At 41.2% G+C, this 20,856-nt stretch overlaps 1 protein-coding gene across 3 annotated transcripts in view; it reads left to right on the forward strand.

Moving 5' to 3' along the window:
• Positions 1-20,856, forward strand: part of LOC124869841 (tensin-3-like) — a 65,734-nt gene that overhangs the window by 23,802 nt on the left and 21,076 nt on the right. For 2 of the 3 annotated variants that reach the window (XM_047367997.1, XM_047367998.1), the window contains 2 exons: positions 619-720; positions 15,663-16,850. In XM_047367997.1, the coding sequence (XP_047223953.1) occupies positions 619-720; positions 15,663-16,850 (1,290 nt within the window). The remainder of the gene's footprint in view (positions 1-618; positions 721-15,662; positions 16,851-20,856) is intronic. The other variant, XM_047367999.1, reaches the window with a different exon arrangement.

The raw sequence follows: 20,856 nt of genomic DNA on the forward strand, positions 1-20,856 counted from the left end.
TCTAACTTACTGTTTTCACTGTTTGCACTAAAGCAAATTTATGTTGCCTGAAGGCTCAGTTATGCTGCCTTTGTTTCCCTTGGAACACTAAACCTGTTCTAGTTGGAAGTCGAAACACCATTTTTTGTCTTGTGGCGCCTACTACCATTTATAATACACACTTAAAATATATATTTCTCCATTCTATACATTTAAACACAATGCTTTGTAGAAGTATTGATACCCCAGGTTTTTCAAAAATGAGCTCAGATGAGACCATGGTTTAACGTCTTAGTCTACATTGAGAATGCTATGCGTGGCAAAAAAAAACTCACTGCATGTCACCCTGACCTCACCACACGTCATCCCCACTTTGAAACTTGATGGCTGCATCGTGCTGCAGGGAAGCTTTTGTTCAGCAAAGACAGGGAAACTGGTTAGAGTTTTCAACCGAAAACCTGGAACTTCCACCTTTCAGAATTTGGCATGCAGGAAAAAAGCTCCTGTCTTCTCATTCCAAAGTTTTGAGTTTTACTTTAAAATTCACTGACCTCAGTTTTCTGCATAGATGTAATGTGTGTTTATAGTGAATCCTTCATGGCTTTTTAGGTTTTTCAAGAATGTGAATTTCTCTTTTAGGTGCTGAAAGGTGGCAAAATGGGCCCAACGTTATTGTGGACTACAACACAGCAGATCCTCTGACCCGCTGGGATTCGTACAACAACATCTGTGATGGTGAAGGTACAGGAGCTCTGCTGTTTTAGTTGTAACCTGACACAGAAGACATTGTTGTTTCATATCCAAGGTCTATACACTGAGCACAATCATTCCTGGACGTTTCAAGAATCGAGACAGAATTACAGGTGTTATTTAAAAGTAGTCTCCCCTTTTTTATAAACAAGCACACACACTAACCCTCTTTTTCCCACAAGGGACTAAAACAGCATCTCAGGTCCGGTGGCCCATGCTATTTAGGAACAGCAGAGTGATTCTATTAACATTCACAGCAGTAACACTAACTTGATTTATGTTGCATCTGATACTTCATTTATTCATGGAACCTAACTCCTCTGCATCCAGGCAGGCTAGTTTTTTAAAGTAGTGAGAAAAGAAAGTACAGGTCAAAATGTTACTTTGGCGTGCAGTATGATGAGAATGGCAAGGAGTGTTGGTCTAAAGAAAGCAGTGTTCTTTGACTTTGGGAATGTTGAGTTCAGAGGAAGACTAGATAGTTCTCAAGAGGCTTCCTCTTTGTTGACTCTTCAAGTAATAAGGCATTCCACACACATACAAACTGTCATCCCTCACACTCACATACATATATCTGTATATATATATATATATGCTTGAAGAGCCACCCTGTCGGAGCATCTTGTCCTTGCTGTGGTTGTCGCTCTCCATGGAACCACAGCATTCACAGCAGCCTCTCAGAATAGAGCTACGTGGTAGCACCATTACAACCCAAATCCACCCTTTCCCAGTGTTCATTGAGTGTTTTTATAAGCCAAACTCAACTTGATGAAAACAATCTGCCTATTTTTTAAGGTTTTAATTTTGAACAGCCGAACACGTCCGCACACAGTTTTAATGCCAGCTTCTGGGATTGCAATGAAAACAAAACCACACAAATGAAAAAATTCATCAAAGCAAAGCAGAGGCATCAAGATGAGAGCTTTTCATTATCCCAACTGCCTTGATTCCAGAGCATTCATGTGGCATATTTACTGCTTTGTTTTCACATGTAAACTCTAACAAATGAGAGGAAGGGCAGAGAACTGTGCCGAAATTTGGCATCTACTTACCAGAAGTGCTCACGCTGAACCATTTTGCTTCACAGACACTGTCACCCAGTGACTTCTCTAGAGGAAGAAGCCTAAAGGCTGTTTGACACCTTAGTGATAAGGTTGTGAAAAGAAAATGTTACCTCAGCGGTTCTATTTTAATTGCCAGTGTGTTTACTGCAAAGTGAGAATTAAGGCGAAGGTTATTTGGTTTATTTTTGTATTGTACTGCTGTCTTTGCATAGCATCACTCTGGAGCCTAATATGTAATATATATGTCTTACCATACAAATTAACAGACAACATAAGTTATATATTATATAGAGAAGGAAGTTGTCTCAGAAGGAACAACTAAAAAGGTAAGAAGTTAAAAGGCGTATTGTTTGGAAATTGCACATGTTGCCGTTAATGGAAAGTTGCTCTTGTCAAAACTGCTTTAAAAAAAGAAGTGATCACATTTGCTGCTTTTGTAAAATCCCTTAGGTTTGCATTTTGATTACATTCCTAAAACTGACTACATGGTCAGATTATAATGAAACAGATACTCAAATAAATCAGTCTTTAACTATTCTGAGACTATTCTCTCTAGTTTTGCTCAACTTTTTAAAATTTTTTATGTAATTCACACACAAAAGTACGGAGCCCGGCAAGTGTTGGCGAGTAAAAAAAAAAAAACAAACCCGGTGGAAATCCGTGTGCACGAAATACTAAACTGTGCTCTCAGTTTCTGCAATCTGACTGCACAGTTCCATTTTGCAATCTGTGCACGCAGATCACTGAGTGACATCTGTCACGGGTTCGGACGCATGGCTCAAACCTGCGAGGTAAGTTCATTGCCATATATATAATTGTCATATATAAACTTAAAGCACTGCCATGTTTTAATTAGCACACTTCACAGCTTGTAATATGACTTTATTTTTGTTACTCTTAATAATCTCGACAGATGTCACTGAGTAATCTGCGCGCATGGATTGCATAACAGAGCGCACAGTTTATCAAACCGTGCTGACGGATTGCAGAAACTGAGAGCACAGTCTTGTAATCTGTGCGAACAGATTGCAAAACTGAGTACACAGTTCATTAAGTGTGAGCACAAATTTCCACCGGCTTTGTTTTTTTGTTTTTTTTTTTACCTGCTGACTCTTGGCGGGCTCCGTACAAAAGGTACATGTAGAGTGCCTTCTAAAAGTGTTTAGTTTAGCAAACCAATGTGTTTAGTTGGGATTATATGATATTCCATCTCAGAACTGTGCATAATTGTAAAGTGGAAGGAAAGAGACAATATTAAGGGGAAGATTTGACAGGAAGATGGATGAAGCTATATGCAATGGAATCCAGGAAGATAACCTGCCAGGGGCTGCAAAAGACTTGAGAAAGTCCAGACCTCAATCCAACTGAGCGTCTTTGGCAAGACTTGGAAAAATTGCTGTTCACAGACCCTGTCCATTCAGTCTGACTAAGCTTGAGCTGTTTTGCAAAGAAGAAGAAGATGAAAAATATCTCACTTGATTAGAGCTGCATGATAATGGAAAAATATGAGATTGCAATGTTTTTTAATTTAAAAATATTGCAATGACAATATTGATTTACATCTTTTTTCCCTCTTAAAACAATGGCCCCATTATTCTTTTTGAGCTTATGCTTCTTGGTTACTGAAATCTGTTTCTGGCCTAATATATTTATTAGAAAGCAGACTTTGAATGCAATATCAGACACTTTAAGTGCAATAGCGATTTGATGTATTTCTCTACTCTACTCTACATGTACATAGCTGGTAGGTGGTTCTACAAAATATTGACTCAGGTGGGGCTGAATAAAAATGCAAAACACACTTTTAAGGTTTTTATTTGTAAAAAAAAAAGTTATCTTTTTACTCTCACTTCACAATCTTGCCATACTTTGTGTTTGCCTAGAACATCAAATTCTTATTCAAAACACTGAAGTTTCTGGTTAAGGTTTGTAACGTTACAAATATAAAAAAAACGTTTAATTAATATGAATATGAAAAGCGCTGTCGAAGTTTGGATTATTTAGAAGATTACCATTAAGTTGTCTCCGTTATGTTTTTGACGCCCACTTTTAGAGACATTTGGAAAAGGCAGACTGGTTATAAACGAGACAGAACAGAGAGGGTTGGGTAATTGCATAGTTGTACACAACCAGACCTCCTAATGCTTGAGTGACTTAAGAAACAGTTGTGGTTTTTCTTCTTTCTGCACTGTAATCGTGGATTTTGTTAAAGGACTGACTGTGCCATAACAGCAAATATAATAAATACTGGATAGAAATGATCTGAGTAATTTTTCTCAAGTTCACAAGCTGAAAACATACTGAGGAATCTATGCCTGGATCTCCAGCATAAGCAAGTTGACTTAAAGGATTTTTTTGTTGAAACATCTGTTTTTATCCAGTTTTGTGCATCAAGTCAAAAAACGTTTATTCCCCTGACACGCGGCATTGAGAGAAAAACAACTTGCCTGCAATTTTTCATGGAAATAGCTTTGGGCTCCCGGCAGAAGCTATTCTGCCTTTAATTACAAAGTATCTTTTTACAGAGGGGCGATGTCTTGAGGTCCAGGAATGTTGTTTTCATCTACTGTCTTCTCTGCCCCCCCCCCCCCCCCCCCCCTTCAGCCTGCCTCCGATTCCTCCTTTCCCCAGTGGGGTAGTCCTGTAAAACAGGGGCAAGAGGTCAGATTACTGGTTTCCTCCAACCTTTGTCTTCTCAATAGCCCCGCCTCAATTGTTTACATTCCTTTGCCCTTATATGGAAATTTCAAACTCCCCCCACCCCACCACCTACAGCACCTCTCTTCTATAGAGTGCAAACGCTCTCACCTTCTTAGCAGAGAAAGAAAACTGGCCAACTTATTGAAACTTTTATGATTGGCCTTCCACTATTATCCGCTTTTTTAAAGCCATGTTTGCTCTTATGCATCTGCATAGCTTGTTCTCCTTTGCATGTTTGGCTTTACCTGAGACTTTGTTTTTTTCAAATTCTTACCATTCGAGGACAGTGAAGGTAAGAGATTTTACTCTTGAAGTAGATGGGTGGCCATGAAGGAGTTTATGGGTGGGGTGGTGTGGGGGGCAGGGTTGGATGTCAGGGTTGAAGGTGGAAATAAATGGAAAGAATTGAGGTGAAGAGGTTAAATGCTGGTTTGCACCTTGCTAAATGGAATGTCATGACAAGGATTTGTTGGAAAACTCCCGGCAGAGCAGGCCTTCGTTGAGCTTTAAACTGAAGCTGCTCAAAATGGGATGCAGATTTGTGTGGGGCCCAAGCTATACATAAAAGGAGCCTTTGCAGAAGAAGGGATAGAATGGGTGAAAGGTTTTATCATGCATGTCCGGTATTCAGACGTTCTAGTCATAGTTTTACTGAAAGCCAGGCACTTAAAGTGATAGCTTGAGAGAGAAGCACAGGAGTCAAGTTCTAACTCTCCTTTTTAAGGCAAAGTGAGTGTGGAACAGCATATTTCTTTATTCTGTATTAGCAGTTTTCCTTTTTTTCTGTTACATGTGAGGATTAAGAAGGTTGTTTGGACATATGCCGAGGGTCAAGGGGCAAGTGAAAGTGAGTCTTGTGGTTCAGTCACAGCAGTGTGAGGAATGCAGGTCCTTAGCCATCTAAATCTTGTAGCAGCATGCCGATGATTTGACATGGTATCCTTAACCTGTACATGAAGAGCAATATTGGCCATCACATATGTTATTTTGGTACTTGGAAGCTTGACATTTGACCTGGTGGAATGATAATAGTGGAGGTTTAAGTAATTTGTCTCAATATGGTGAAATGATTAATTAGTTTTTCCCCTTGTGTCTTAAAGGGAGAGTTTGGGAATTTTGAAGAAAGAGGTCCTGTTAAAAGGTTATAAGTTGTTAATATTCTTTCTGTAGTAGATAAACGTTGTGAAATGAGTAAGGTATGTGAAACTATTCCAATGGTATAAACCAATCACTCTTGCAATCTTTAAAAATCTGTCAGCCTCATAATCTCCAATATTGGTCTGAAGGATAAAGGTTTCTCCTGTGCATTCAGAGCTCTGAGGAGAAACGATTTGTTTTTGAAAGGGATGGGTGTTAAAGAGAAACGCACAAAAAATGTAGATGCCTAAAATAAAATAGCACAAATAGCACGGCTAGCATAAAAGTAAAATCAAAGGTTCTAAAGTGAGCGTAGATAACCAAATGTGAATGCCTACCAGCTTCATCAGCAGTTATTTCCAGCCATTGGAATGCTTCTTTCCATGCTGGGTCGATGCCAGACCTCCGTTTCTTCTGCTCCGACAGGAGAAATAACGTCCTTGTTTATGTCAAAGTTGGTCAAAGTTGAACTATCTTGAACTTTGATGCTTCCTTCTGTGGCTCTGGCCTCTGGCCCCTGGCGCCTGGCCAGGGTCAGAACCACAGAAGGAGGTGCCCCAGCATGCTGGCCACCCACACTCCTGCATGGTACACCTTGCCGCACTGAGCATGCCGGCCGGCCAGCCAGCCCCCAAGGTGAAGCAACACCCCAATCAACACTGCCCAGCCATGCCCCTGTTGTCTCCCCCCCCCCCCCAACAGACAGACCGGGCACTGAAGCCAGGGACCGACATGCAAGGAAATCCAAGCGAGCACCTGCAATGACAATGACCACCCGCCACTTTAGGAGACCCCTTAGCCCACCGATGCACCGAAGGCTCCCGGGGCAGGGCCGGATGCACTGGCCCAAAACTCCTGCAACATACCCGCCAGGACCCAAGCCCCCCAGCCTGGGGGAAACACGCCCCAGGAACCCAGACCCCCAAGCCCACCTCTAACACGCCCAGGAGTAGCACGGCCTCCAGGCCAGTAACCTATGTCCGACGGCACAGGCTCCACAAAAGCTACGCACGCAGCCACCAGATGCCATCCCCGAGAGCCACCTAAGCCCACCCTGGTTGGGGCCACAGCCCCCAGTGCCAGACCCCCCAGTGACCCCAGCCCAGGGACACCCCAAATGCCCCAAACCCAGACCCCACCCCCCTGGGTGGTCTGGGTTTGGTGCATTTAGGGGGGCGGGGCAGTATGGGTTTGGGGCATTAGTTCTCAGAGCCCAGAGAGATTGATCTGATGTGGAGGCAGAGGCAGAGGCTGTCTCAAGACTTATATAATCCAACAAAATTGGTTTCTCTACAGGTTATTATTAAGAAGGTTTTTATTTTTACAATTCATGAAGATAGTTTTCTTAGCAATATATAAGGCAGCAAAAACCATGTGAACTGAATTTGTCTCTATGGTGACAAGTTGCCCAACAAGCAAACTGAGGGGGAAGGTGAAATATTACATCTTAGACACTTTGATAAGTCTTCACATATCAGGCACCAGAACCTCTGAACAGGTATACATAACCATAGTGCGTGGATGTAATTGTCAGCTATATTGCCTGTGCAGTGTAAGCAAGTGTTAGATGGTGCAAAACCCATCCTGAACATCTGTTGACCTGTTTAGTATACTCTATGAAGGATTTTATATTATAATAATTGTAAACTGGGGTTACTGGTCATTTTAAAAGTTCTGAAATATATCTGAGACCAGAATGTTTGGTCAAAGTTAACTGATAAGTCCCCTCCCATTTCGTAATAGGAAGGGAAATTGATTCATCTATACTGGACAGTGTCCTGCATATTTTAGACATTAATTTTGGGGGTTGAGTTTTAAGAACTCTAGTACACTTGATGGCATTTGTAACCCAACGTTTTTAAGCCTAAATTTATTTTTTATTATAGATTTTATTTGTTGATATTCTAAAAATTAATTCTTGTCCATCCCGTATTGTATAATTAATCTGTTAAATGGGATGAACTGAATTCCTTCAAATATATGTTCCAGGTATTCAATTCTTTTACTCCTCCAATCTGGAAAGTTTATCATATTATTTTTTTGTAGGATGTCAGGGTTGTTCCAGATGGGTGTATGTCTGCATGGGATTAGTGAAGTCCCGGTCATTTTTAGATATTCCCACCATGCTGTCAGAGAGGTCCTGTTGAGGCTTTTAACGCATACATGTCTGTTTATATTTGAGCTAATAAACAATAGATCATTTATTAGCAGGGTTCATGTAGAGGACTGAGTTTAAACCATTTTGAGATGTATTGTAGCTTGTTAGAAGTAATGATGAAAGTTATGCAGATCTAGTCCTCCTTTATCTTTGGTCTTTTGTAGTGTTTTTAAGCTAATACATGGGGGTTTATCTTTCCAAAAAAATTTTGTGATGGAGGAGTCTAGAGATCTAAACCAATCAGATGACGGTTTATTTGGGATCATCAAGAAAAAGTAATTAATTTTTGGCAAGACCATCATTTTTATTGAAGCAGCCCTGACCATGAGTGATATGGGTAGAGATTTCCATGTAGCTAGATCATCTTCCACTTTTTTTAAAAGCGGGATGAACTTGGTCAGAAACATTGATACTCAAATATGTATATTCCCTGACTGTAGTTGTGTATTAAGGGAATTGTGGAAACAACAATTAATTAGAAGAACTGTCAATTTTAACCGGTTCATAGAATAATCCGAAATTCTTGAGAAAGAATTTATCAATCCAATTACCTGAGAGACAGAGGTTTGCGAATGCTGGAGAAAAAGTAGTAAATCATCTGCATAAAGACTGATTTTACGTTCAATATTCATGCATTTTATGTCTTTAATATCTTTAGTTTGCCTGATTGCTGCCACTAGTGGTTCAAAAAAAAAAAAAGCAAATAATGAGGGGGAACGTGGGCATCTCTGCCTGGTGCCCCTCTGGAGATAGAAGTTTGGTTATTTTGTTTGGTTATTTGTCCTGATACATGCTGCTGGGGAACTGTATACAATTTTTAACCAGTTTATGAAAGAGTTTCCAAAACCAAATTTAGTCAAGGTTGCAAGCAAAAATTTCCAGTTAACTCTATCAAATGCTTTTTTTCCTGCATCTAAAGACAATATGTTGGTCTCAATATTTTTACTATAGGAATAGTCTATTAAATTAAGTAATCTGCGTGAATTAGTGGATGAGTGCCTCCCTTTTATAAAACCAGTTTGGTTAGGATGTATTATAAGAGGAGTTACCATTCACAGATTATTTTGAGATCAACGATAATAAGGGATATGGGGCGGTAGCTGGTAGGAAGTAATGGATATTTTCCTGGTTTTACCAGGAGAGTAGGGAATCAGTCGGGGCCTGGAGCCTTTTTATTGGGCATGCTAGTGAGAGCTTCTTGGATTTCAGCTGAAGTCAGTGGTACATCTAGGGCCATCACTTGATTATCTGATAATTTAGGAAGTGTTACTTTATCCAGAAATTGATCAATGTCGTTATCTGACGGATCTATCTGTGTTGAGTATAAACCTTTGTAGAAATCTCTGAAAGTGCTGTTTATTCTTTCTGGATCATAAACTGTATTCCCTGTCTAGTCTTTAACAGCAAATACAATGGTATTTTCTTTATTATTTTTAGCTGGTTAGATAAAAAACTACCTGATTTATTGTCATGTTCAAAGTTTTCTATTTGAAGTCTTTGCACAAAAAATTGGGTCTTTTTTGTCAATAATTTCATTCAATTGTAGTTTGACTTTATGTAGTTTGCTCAGCATTTCCTCTTCCTGGGAACCTTCTAACAGTTTAATGTACTCGTACTCGTACTCGTCGTCTTCCGCTTATCCGGGACCGGGTCGCGGGGGCAGCAGACCTAACAGAGACGCCCAGACGTCCCTCTCTCCAGACACCTCCTCCAGTTCCCCAAGGCGTTCCCAGGCCAGCCGAGAGACATAGTCCCTCCAGCGTGTCCTGGGCCGTCCCCTGGGCCTCCTCCCGGTGGGACGTGCCTGGAACACCTCCCGAGGAAGGCGTCCAGGAGGCATCCGGTATAGATGCCCGAGCCACCTCAACTGGCTCCTCTCAATGTGGAGGAGCAGCAGCGGCTCTACTCCGAGCCCCTCCCGGATGGCCGAGCTCCTCACCCTATCTCTAAGGGAGTGCCCAGCCTTCCTACGGAGGAAGCTCATTTCAGCCGCTTGTATCTGGGATCTCGTTCTTTCGGTCATGACCCAAAGTTCATGGCCATAGGTGAGGGTAGGAACGTAGACCGACCAGTAAATTGAGAGCTTTGCTTTTCGGCTCAGCTCTCTCTTCACCACAACGGACCGGCACAGCGCCCCCATTACTGTGGCAGCCGCACCGATCCGTCTGTCGATCTCCCGCTCCATTCTACCCTCACTCGTGAACAAGACCCCGAGATACTTAAACTCCTCCACTTGAGGCAGGAACTCCCCTCCAACCTGAAGAGGACAAGCCACCCTTTTCCGGTCGAGTACCATGGCCTCGGACTTGGAGGAGCTGATCCTCATCCCAGCCGCTTCACACTCGGCTGCGAACCGCCACAGCGCATGCTGTAGGTCTTGGCTAGAGGGGGCCAGCAGGACCACGTCATCTGCAAAAAGAAGAGACGAAATCCACTGGTCCCCAAACCCGACCCCCTCCGGCCCTTGGCTGCGTCTAGAAATCCTGTCCATAAAAGTTATGAACAGGACCGGTGACAAAGGGCAGCCCTGCCGGAGTCCAACATGCACTGGGAACAGGTCCGACTTAGTGCCGGCAATGCGGACCAAACTCCTGCTCCACTCGTACAGGGACCGGATGGCCCCTAGTAAAGGGCCCCCGATTCCATACTCCTGGAGCACCCCCCACAGGGCATCACGAGGGACACAGTCGAATGCCTTCTCCAGGTCCACAAAACACATGTGAACCGATTGGGCAAACTCCCACGAACCCTCGAGCACCCTGTAGAGGGTATAGAGCTGGTCCAGTGTTCCACGGCCGGGACAAAAACCACAGTTTAATGGTTTCTTCTAATTACTGAATACGTTTGTTTTATTTTTTCTTCTTATGTGATGTGAATGAGATTATTTTACCTCTCATCACTGCTTTCCCTGCCTCCCAGAGAACAGATGTTGATGTCCCCAGGAGGTCATTAAACTCCAAATATGAAGTCCACTCTTCTTTAAAATATCTGATAAATTCTTCATCCTTAAGCAATGATGTATTAAACCTTCAGTTTTTGCTTTGTGGATTTTCTTTCTTATTTACTAGAGTTAAGGAGACTGGTGCACGATTGTTAACAGCTATAGGGTGTATCTGAATGTCTGAAATGTCAGTCAACAACAAGCTGCTGACTAAGAAATAATCCAGACGAGAGTAAGAGTGATGGACATGTGAGAAAAAAGTATATTCTGTGATTAGGGTGAAGAGATCAGCATGCACTGCAAAGTCCCTACTCTATGGGGTAAGAACGCTGTCAAAAACAATGTGTATGTAAAGACAGAAATGTGTGCATATTAGTCAATAGTTGTGCATAAGTAAAATCCAAAAGAGGTATTGTATATTTTCTCTATAAGAATACAAAATAAAATGTTACAGCTTCAAGAAATTACAAACACAAAGTGCCCCAAAGAAGAAGTGAGAAACCCAAATGTTTAGACAGTGCAGAAAAAAATAATGGAAGAATGGGAGGTCATCAACATTTGGGGCATATATACTGACAATACATTTCTTTTGGTTATGTATAAGATACTTTTTTTATTATAAATCTACCCTCTGGATCTGTAACTGTGTCTAATACTGTAAAGTTAACATTTTTGTGAATTAAGATTGCTACTCCCCTTTGCCTTGAATTATAGCAGGCAGAAAACAAATTAGGAGACTCAGGTGATTTAAGATCATTTGCAGCTGTGGCAGATTTATGAATCCCTTGTAATAAGACATCTCCCTGTAGTCTTTTAAGCTGATTCAATTTTTTTTTACTTTTTCTCTGATGCTGGCTCCATGCACATTCCATGTGACAAACCTTGGTGTACCCATAGTTGTGTGTGTCGCAAAAATAGTTGGACAGCACATGTCACCACAGAAACAGATAGGCCAAAGTGAAATCATAGTTACTGCTTGGGGTGCCTGATATGAAGTCCAGAAGCTAAGATATAGCAGAGAAAAGGACTGAAAATTAAGAAGGTGCTGGGGGTAAGAGGGGTTGAGAGACATAAGGTTATGTTAAGAAATACACTCACCGGCCACTTTATTGGGTACACCTTGCTAGTACTGGGTTGGACCCCTTTTTGCCTTCAGAACTGTCTTAATCCTTCGTGGCATAGATCAACAAGGTACTGGAAACATTCCTCAGAGAGTTTGGTCCATATTGACATGATAGCATCACACAGATGCTGCAGATGTGTCGGCTGCACATCCATGATGCGAATCTCCCCGTTCCACCACATCCCAAAGGTGCTCTATTGGATTGAGACTCTATTGGACTGGTTACTGTGGAGGCCATTTGAGTACAGCGAACTCATTGTCATGTTCAAGAAACCAGTTTGTGATGATTCATGCTTTATGACATGGCGCGTTATCCTGCTGGAAGTAACCAAGATGGGTACACTGTGGTCATAAAGGGATGGACATGGTCAGCAACAATACTCAGGTAGTCTGTGGCGTTGACAGGATGCTCAATCGGTACTAAGGGGCCCAAAATGTCTCAAGAAAATATCCCCCACACCATTACACCACCAGCCTAAAGCGTTGATATAAGGCAGGATGGATCCATGCTTTCATGTTGACGCCAAATTCTGACCCTACCATCCGAATGTCGCAGAAGAATTGTGAGTCATCACACCTGGCAACGTTTTTCCAATCTTCTATTGTCCAATTTTGTTTAGCCTGTGTGAATTATAGCCTCAGTTTCCTGTTCTTAGCTGACAGGAGTCACACCCGATGTGGTCTTCTGCTGCTGTAGCCCATCCGCCTCAAGATTCAACGTGTTGTGCATTCAGAGATGCTCTTCTGAATGCCTTGGTTGTAACGAGTGGTTATTTGAGTTACTGTTGCCTTTCTATCAGCTCAAACCAGTCTGGCCATTCTCCTCTGACCTCTGGCTTCAACAAGGCATTTGCGGCAACAGAACTGCAGCTCACTGGATATTTTCTCTTTTTCTGACCATTCTATGTAAACCCTAGAGATGGTAGTGCATGAAAATCCCAGTAGATCGGCAGTTTCTGAAATACTCAGACTAGCCCGTCTGGCACCAACAACCATGCCACATTCAAAGTCACTTCAATCACCTTTCTTCCCTAGTCTGATGCTCAGTTTGAACTGCGGCAGATCGTCTTGATCATGTCTACATGCCTAAATGTATTGAGTTGCTGCCATGTGATTGGCTGATTAGAAATTTGCGTTAACGAGCAGTTGGACAGGTGTACCTAATAAAGTGGTCGGTGAGTGTATTTGTGTGTGTGTGTGAGTGTGCATGTTTGTGTGTGACAGAAAGAAAAACGAGTGACAGAGAGGTGTGGTGACGAGAGTAAATGAGAGGTAGATTAAAGAAGACAAAAAGGAGCAGATACCCAAAAGCCCAGCCTTGGCCCCGCCCACATCAAAGAATGTAAACATCAGGCTGAGCTGTGCTTTACATTAGATTACATTTGACAGTCAACTAACCTCTTATCTAACCAGTGTTACACGTTAACCTGCTGTTACACCTAGTAAAGCCACGGAGTGATCTCCCGGTCCCTGAACAACTGACCATTGACAAAGTTTATTGACAGCCACTGTTACGCCCCGATTTTATCGGTTGCATGTAACATGTGTGGCCTGGTATTACTCTAGCTGGGGGTTGAGCATAGATCGAGCTCATAAAATCTTGCAGGACCAGACCCGGGCCGGCAGCTATAAAAGCCCGACCCAATCCCGACTAACACACCCTAATATAATCCGATGCGAATAAATAATTAATTTATTTTATTTGCGCTGTCACTGCAAACATATATACATTAGTGATTTTATATATATATTGTTGTAAAACCCGTTGTTTTAAAAATCAAGGCGTGAGAGCGCAGCTTACTGAACTAGGTCACAGCGCTGAGTGCTGGGTGGCAGTGCTGAGTGCTGCCCGGCTCAGAATCAACTGATCAGCTTGGCGGACTACTTTCCGGAATATTATTACAATAAATGTAGGTGAGCAGTATTTATTTACCTCTCACAAAATGTGCACTGCACACTCGTGCGTGATTGAGACTTAAGCCTTCCAATCCACCCTGGATATCTGATTCAGCCACAGTAGTCGACGTTGTGTATTCAGTGTTTTTGTTTTCTCACAATGATTTTCTATCACAGCTGGCAGACTGTGGAATTAATGTTGGTCCTGACCACCACGTGCAGCACAATCCACAATTAAGCAAGTTTTCACCATAGTTATGGTAGAATGGTCCGGAGTTTTGCTTCACTGATGACGCCAAAACAAAGAAAGGCTGCAGCTGCCACCCAAGGTGGCAATCTCAGGGTGTGGTCACTTGAGCACGATGTCATGTGAAAACCCCCCATTGAAAATAATGGGTTTTAGAGCGAAGCGGCATGCACAGCGCGTCCTGTTAGGGTGAAAGGAAGCAGGAACAGAGTTTGAGCATGCGCAATAGCCGAAAACCACACAAAAAAAAAACACACGGAGAGGGAGCCCAGATGTCAAAGGGCCGATATGCCCATAAAAATGAGCGTATTGGTCTAACTTCAGGGTAGCAGTGACAACTTTCAGTGTAGCGGCCCGCTACGCTAAAATGTGCTGCCAAGAACCCTGCTTCAACTGAGGGTTATAGGAAAAACTGGTAATCAAGAATTACTGTAATCAAACTAAAATCTATTTAATGATTTAATTAAGGGAGCAGAATTACACAAACAAACACAAGTAAGAAACAAGGGTACTAAATTTACTAATAAACTAGTTCTTTCAGGTAAAACTAGAAGTTACTTGGGAATTAAATGTTTAAAATACTAGCTAATTAAAGTCAATGAATTATCAATAGTTTATCAGTCTCTCAAGAGCCTAAGGAAATATACTTGTGGCCTAATTTTGATCCAGTCTCTACTACTGAGATAGGGCTAAAAAAAGAGCATAAATTCAAAGAATTGGAACCAGATTCCAACAACAGACCTATCAGAGATGGAACTGGAAAGTGTTACTTTCTGTTTACTTTCTCTGAACCAACTTGAGGTTGTGCTCTGGCGGTTCCGTCCGCAAAGTGTATGATGCAAATGAAAGCATTTATGGAAACCTGATCTGACTGGTTGATCAATGCTCCTGGGATAGCAGGGGCATACTACTTTCTTTCTGATTTAGAATCTGAACCAAGCTACATGTCACAAGGGGCTGATGAGCCAGTCAGATGCTGTTTTAGGGTAACATGAGACCTATTCCACTTCAGATAGCCAATAAAAAATATACATTTATTACTTTCCTAAACCACAGTCTTTGGACTCATAAGACAATAACAATTTCAACAAATTATCAGTTCAGACAAAACACTATCTAGTGACTGGACATCCACAGTTTCAAACATGTAATCTTTCTATTGAATAGGAAGACAGCCGACTTTCAAGGTTGGATGTATAAATGATCAATATTTATAGAACGTTTTACATATAGTGGGAGGCATTTAAAATCAAGTTTGAGCATCACATCAAGATCATGCATATTTTGCATAGTTTTTATGTGTTTATGTGCGCAACACGCTCTTGGTGTCAAACCTATCTAATCCAGATTAACACTAAATCAAGATGCTAAAGGAATTATCCACCTTCAGTAAGATATTAACTGTTTATTATATTGTAACAGATCCTCACTTTAGAGATCCTGAACTGTCCCCTTAATGACTTGGTTATTTGTTTTGTCTTGAATTTTGGTTTTATGATTTGAGGTGTTATTCCATTGTGTCCCCGTCAATCACAGAATGACATGACTGAACACATTTGGCTGGGTCTCGTCTTTGTGAGTCTTTGTGAGTCCCCTGTTTGTGTTGTATCTGCGTGTTACCATACCAGCTGACTGTATGAAGCTGCACCATCTCTTCTTTTTTGCAGCGCCACGCTCTCAGGGCCTAAACCAGGACAAAGCAGCTAGCAAGAGGAGCGTTGTCGGTGGAGAGGCCACACTGGGCAGAGGGGCTCGCACGACTTCTACCACCTCCAGTCCTGACCATAGCGACCATGCCCTCTCTGTGAGCAGTGACTCAGGCCTGTCCAGCACATCTCTGTGGACCGAAAGACCCACACCGGTCACCACCAGCAGCAGCACCACTGTGAGGGCTAACCAGGGACCCAGTCAACAGGAGAAGGTCCAGCTCAAACAGCTCCTAAGTGGTTTTGGTCTCGAGGATCCTTCCTTGGATGAGATGGATGATCCAGACCCTAAGGTGGCCTTGCAACAGACACTTCCAACACAGTTGCACTTTAATGGAGACTCCCAACCCAGAGAGAGAGAGACGGACATCCTTGATGATGAAGTCAATATGGGTCATGATCTTCAAAGTGTGGGCAGCCTAGGAACCCTGTCATCCTCGTGTCACAAGAGCAGCCAAAACTCCCTGCTGTCGGACGGCTTTGGGGGTCCTGGATCAGAGGAACATCACAACCAGCACCACCTGCATTACACTGCACCTCAACATGTGGACGATTTCGAGAGATCCTTTGCAGAGGCAAGAAGAGCCTTTTTGAGCTCCAGAAGCAACTCTGTGGCTTCCTCTAACCCCAGCAGTGCTCCTACACCAAAGCAGCATGTGTACAGACAGGGGAGCTACTCCACACAGTCCTGGGTTCGGCAGCAACAGATGGTCGCTGCACAGCAATTCAACTACAGGCCAGAGGATGGGAATTACACAGAAAGGTTTACTGGGATCAAATCTGGGAGCAGTTCACCCAAAGAAGGCCTACCAAACCAAAAACAGAACACCATCAGGGACACAAAATTGAACACTGTCAAAAACACAGCACCTTACAAAGAACAGCCAACCACCACCACCACCAACAATAATGACAAGCACGATGATGAGATAAAATCCCTAACAATGGATATTGATAACTCCATTGATCAGCTAAATCAGCTGATCATGGACCTGGATCCTACATTTGTGCCTAGATCAGGCCTCAGCAAGTCCGCCAAGAAGGACGGTGGGGTGCAGTTCAACGGCTCAGTCGGAAAATGTTCAAACAGCAACGATGTCAGATTCAATGATTGTAACACGGCAACTCTAAAAAACACGCAACAGACAGGTAAGACAGTCAGCCTTGGTGTTCTTGAGTCTTGTCATTGAAAAAAAATGTCCTGAAAGCAGAGAAGTCAGTTACCGGGGTTTAAATACTGTGAGGTAGAAATGTGTGTGAAGGGTTCCTATCCAGTGTGGAAAATTCTGGAATTTGGTTGATTTGGTAAAGAAAGGGAAGAATGAAAAAATGGTTGACTTTTGTTTTTGTATGCATTGTCCGTTAGCCGTCTGCCTATTTGTTGTTCACAATTCTTCATTCTGTCTATCTCCTAGACATGCATCCACTATCATCTATCCATCCTCTTGCCCATCCCTCAATCTGTTCGCTATGCATTTTCCACCCGTTGTTTCTTTTATCCCTCCATCTGTTCATTAGAAATTCAAATGTCCTTTATTCCGTCTATTTACCTACTATTCAGTCAATCTATTTATCATTCATCCAATCTTATGGTCTTTGATCCATTCATTATCTTTTTTTCCGTCAACCCTTCCCTACCCACCCAGATTGGGTTTGTGCAGATTCCATATTTAAAGCCAAACCACTAAAAATTAATTGCCAGGTTTTGTACTTTAATTTTAAAAATGGTCTGAAGGGCATTGTAACTTTGAAATCTGAGTATTTAAAATGTCATTTTCAAGAGAAAAGGGTGCAAGAACTGTGAGTATAAGACAGAAAAATGTTTTGGGCAATAAAAGAATGCTTACACCTTAGTTCCTTGATGAGCTCCACTAAGAGTTAAAGTAACACGTTCTCTTCTCTCTCCCTTCCTGCATGTTTTCATGGCAGAAATGGCAGGGTTCCTGCCAGGATTTCAGATGTTGTTTTCTAAAGAAAGAGTGTTTTGTCCAAACTTGTATGTGTAGCTATCTGAGTGCAGGATCAGTAACATGCATGAAGAAAGAGAGCGCAGCTTTTTATCTGGCTTTATGAGCAGCTCTGCTTCTTGAATTTGAATAGTAGAGACTAAATATTGAATTTAGTAGTATATGACCAACTAGATCATATTTTCATCAGCCTGTATTCTTCTAGGTGCTATAAAGTTAATATTACATTCAAATTATCTTTGGTTATGCATTATAAGCACTCTTATGTCTAAAGTAGATACCTACCTGTTGTTTCACCTGTTAGTGAAGGATAAAATATATCATCTTAAATCCCATCTATCTGATACCATTGGTGATGTGGAAAAAGATGTACAAAAAAACCCAATAAAATCTGATTTTTTTTCCTTAATGACCGCACTAAATATCAGACAAATTTTAGGTAACATTTGATCATTTCATTAAATGAAGTTTATATCTCTTCGTGCTGCACAGAATATACTTTTTTCTCGATCAGATTAAACTCAGATTTTAATGTTACGTGTTGTTGAATAAAGAAGGTGCAGTCAAAGTGAAACCAAGCCATGCAGAGAAAACATGGAAAGCTGTGTAGTTTCATGAATTGTAGCTTGCAGTTGCAGAGGAAGGGGGAGGAGGACCAAGCAATGTAGAGGTCTTAGGAATTTCCAAAGAAGGAACAAGTGAGCCCGCAGGCACACTTTTTTCCATTTTATTCCAAATACTTACCTGTCAGTGCATATCAACACAGACGCTTCATTTGCAAGAAAAGCTACAGGAAGATAACTGGTAGCTTTTATTGTTGTTTTCTTTTAGAAATTTAACCCATGACAAGTGTTGGGGCTAAAACACTTTTTATCCTTCTGCTCATTTTTTTTCTGCTAAAACAAGAAGTTGAATTTAACCATTTAAAGTTAAAATTTCTTAACAAAAAAAGTTACCTAGTTTTTTGGTTTTTTACTGTTAAGATTTAAGAATTTTGGTAAGTTTGTTCAGCCTTTAAACCAAAAATTTACAGGGAGAAGTATAAACTTTTTAAATTGGGTATTGCTCTGCTTATGGGTGTGAGTTCACAGTATGCTCTGTAGTGTTTTGGCAAAGCTGCTGATTATCTTGCAGGTCGATTAGAATACAGCGTGTTTTGTCTGTTCACGTGTGTCTGGCTCTGTGCAAACGCCTCACCAATATCGCTTATCTGTAGCTGGGCACAGTTTATGTGTGGAGTAGTTTTATTGTTCAGATCTAGTGCCAGAGGCTAAAAAAGGTTTTTGTTAGTATTTTCTCTGTAGCAATGTATGCACTGCAGTATTCTGTTGATTAACGTTGGTATTCATTAAACCATGTTCTAAATGACAGAGTTTGCATTAGTTTAACATATGAGCTACTGTTTAAACTCCCCTTTATAAGTTCTAGATGAAAACAGATACTGTATTTACATAAAGAGTAAAAAATTGTAAACTAGTTGATACAAGACGTTTGACATATTGTGTCAAACTATGTCTATTTGTGACATTATGTCACAAATACATGGATGTGATGTTGCATAAGAATGTGCCAGAGGTTGTCTCAATATTTCTTTGGTCTTAAACGCTTATTCAGGATGGGGTAATAAGATACATGCTATTGTTTTATTCAGAGACTTTAACTGCGTTAAGGTCAAACATTTGGAGTTTACTGAAGTCGAACACAGGACTCCTTTTAATAAGTGAACAACCCTAAGAGATTAGTTATATTTTCCCTTCAGAAACTTGGTTCTTTATGAAAAAAGGGCATAGTCACAGTCCACTTTATTATGAACAACATTTTGCTTGTTATTGTTAACAAATAGTAAATCTGCCAATCAGATGTAAACCACTCTAGCTGTGGTGAAGACAACTTACTGTAGTTAAAAATAAACTTCAGATTGTGAAAATACAGGATTTTAGGTGATTCTAACATGGCATGGCTGTAGGTGCCAGATGGGAAAGTGAATATTTCTAAAACTGCTAATCCGCCGTGCTGCCATTCTCCTTATAAAGGTCCAAAAAAGAGAACATACCCAGTGAGTGGTAGTTGAATGGAACAAAGATGTCTTCTTGGTGCAGATGTTAGTGAAAAATAGGCAGACTGGTTCACTGGTACTGAAGCAGAATACCACCCTGGGTGAGAACAGGAAGCAGAGGCTATAATTCACACAGGGTCATCAACATTGGACAATAACAGATTGGAAATCGTTGCTTGGTCAAGTGACTCTTGATTTCAGCAGCAGCATTCAGATGGTAGGGTCAACGTTTTCCATTAACAACAGTTCAGGCTGGTGGTGCAAGTGTAAGGCTATTGGGCACATTTCCTTGACACACTGATAAATGTTTAAACACCACAACCCACTTAAGTATTATTGCCGACCATGTCTGTCCCTTTATAAGCAGAGTTTACCCATCTTCTTATGGCTACTTCTAGAGGGATAATGCACACTGTTGCAAAGCTGAAATGATCTTAAACGTCTTTCTTAAACATGACAAAGTACTCCAGTGGCATCCACAGGCATCAGATCAGATTGGACCAAAACATCTGAGGAATATTTAGATAGCTTGTACAATCTTTGCCACAAAGAATTAAGGAAGCCTTGAAGGCAAAAGGGGGTCCAACCTTGAGTTTCATGGTGTACTTATGGTCCATGACAAGCTTACAGCAGTTGCTGTTGCAATAGTTGGCCAAGAAGAGTAATAAAACTGGTGTTTGAAAGAATGTTTGTATATTTTCCAACAATATATTGGCTTGCTGTAAATGTTATTCAACTTGATGTTAAGTATTTCTGGTCTTTGTACCATTTAAGCACTTGCAATTATCATTGAAAAAATGTAAATACCCATCACAATCAACAAAAGCTAAACACATAAAAAACCTATTGCAAAATGTTGAGGAAAGTATTTGGTAAACCAACAAGGAAACTCATTTCCGTTCAAAGGGCACACATACTCAGTTATGCATCTCTACCAGAAACTGTTAAAGCCTTTCCCTCCAATGTTTTTTAAGTCAATTTACCCAGTGATATGTTAAATATAGAACACATTGAAAGGAAAAACATGGCAAAATTAAACAAAATGTTGAAATTATTAGAGATGTGTTGTATGCCAACAACTAATGATAACACATTATAACTAGTTACTCTGTGAAATACATTGAGAAAATCC

This window comes from Girardinichthys multiradiatus, chromosome 6 (assembly GCF_021462225.1).
Source record: "Girardinichthys multiradiatus isolate DD_20200921_A chromosome 6, DD_fGirMul_XY1, whole genome shotgun sequence".
Taxonomy (NCBI): domain Eukaryota; kingdom Metazoa; phylum Chordata; class Actinopteri; order Cyprinodontiformes; family Goodeidae; genus Girardinichthys; species Girardinichthys multiradiatus.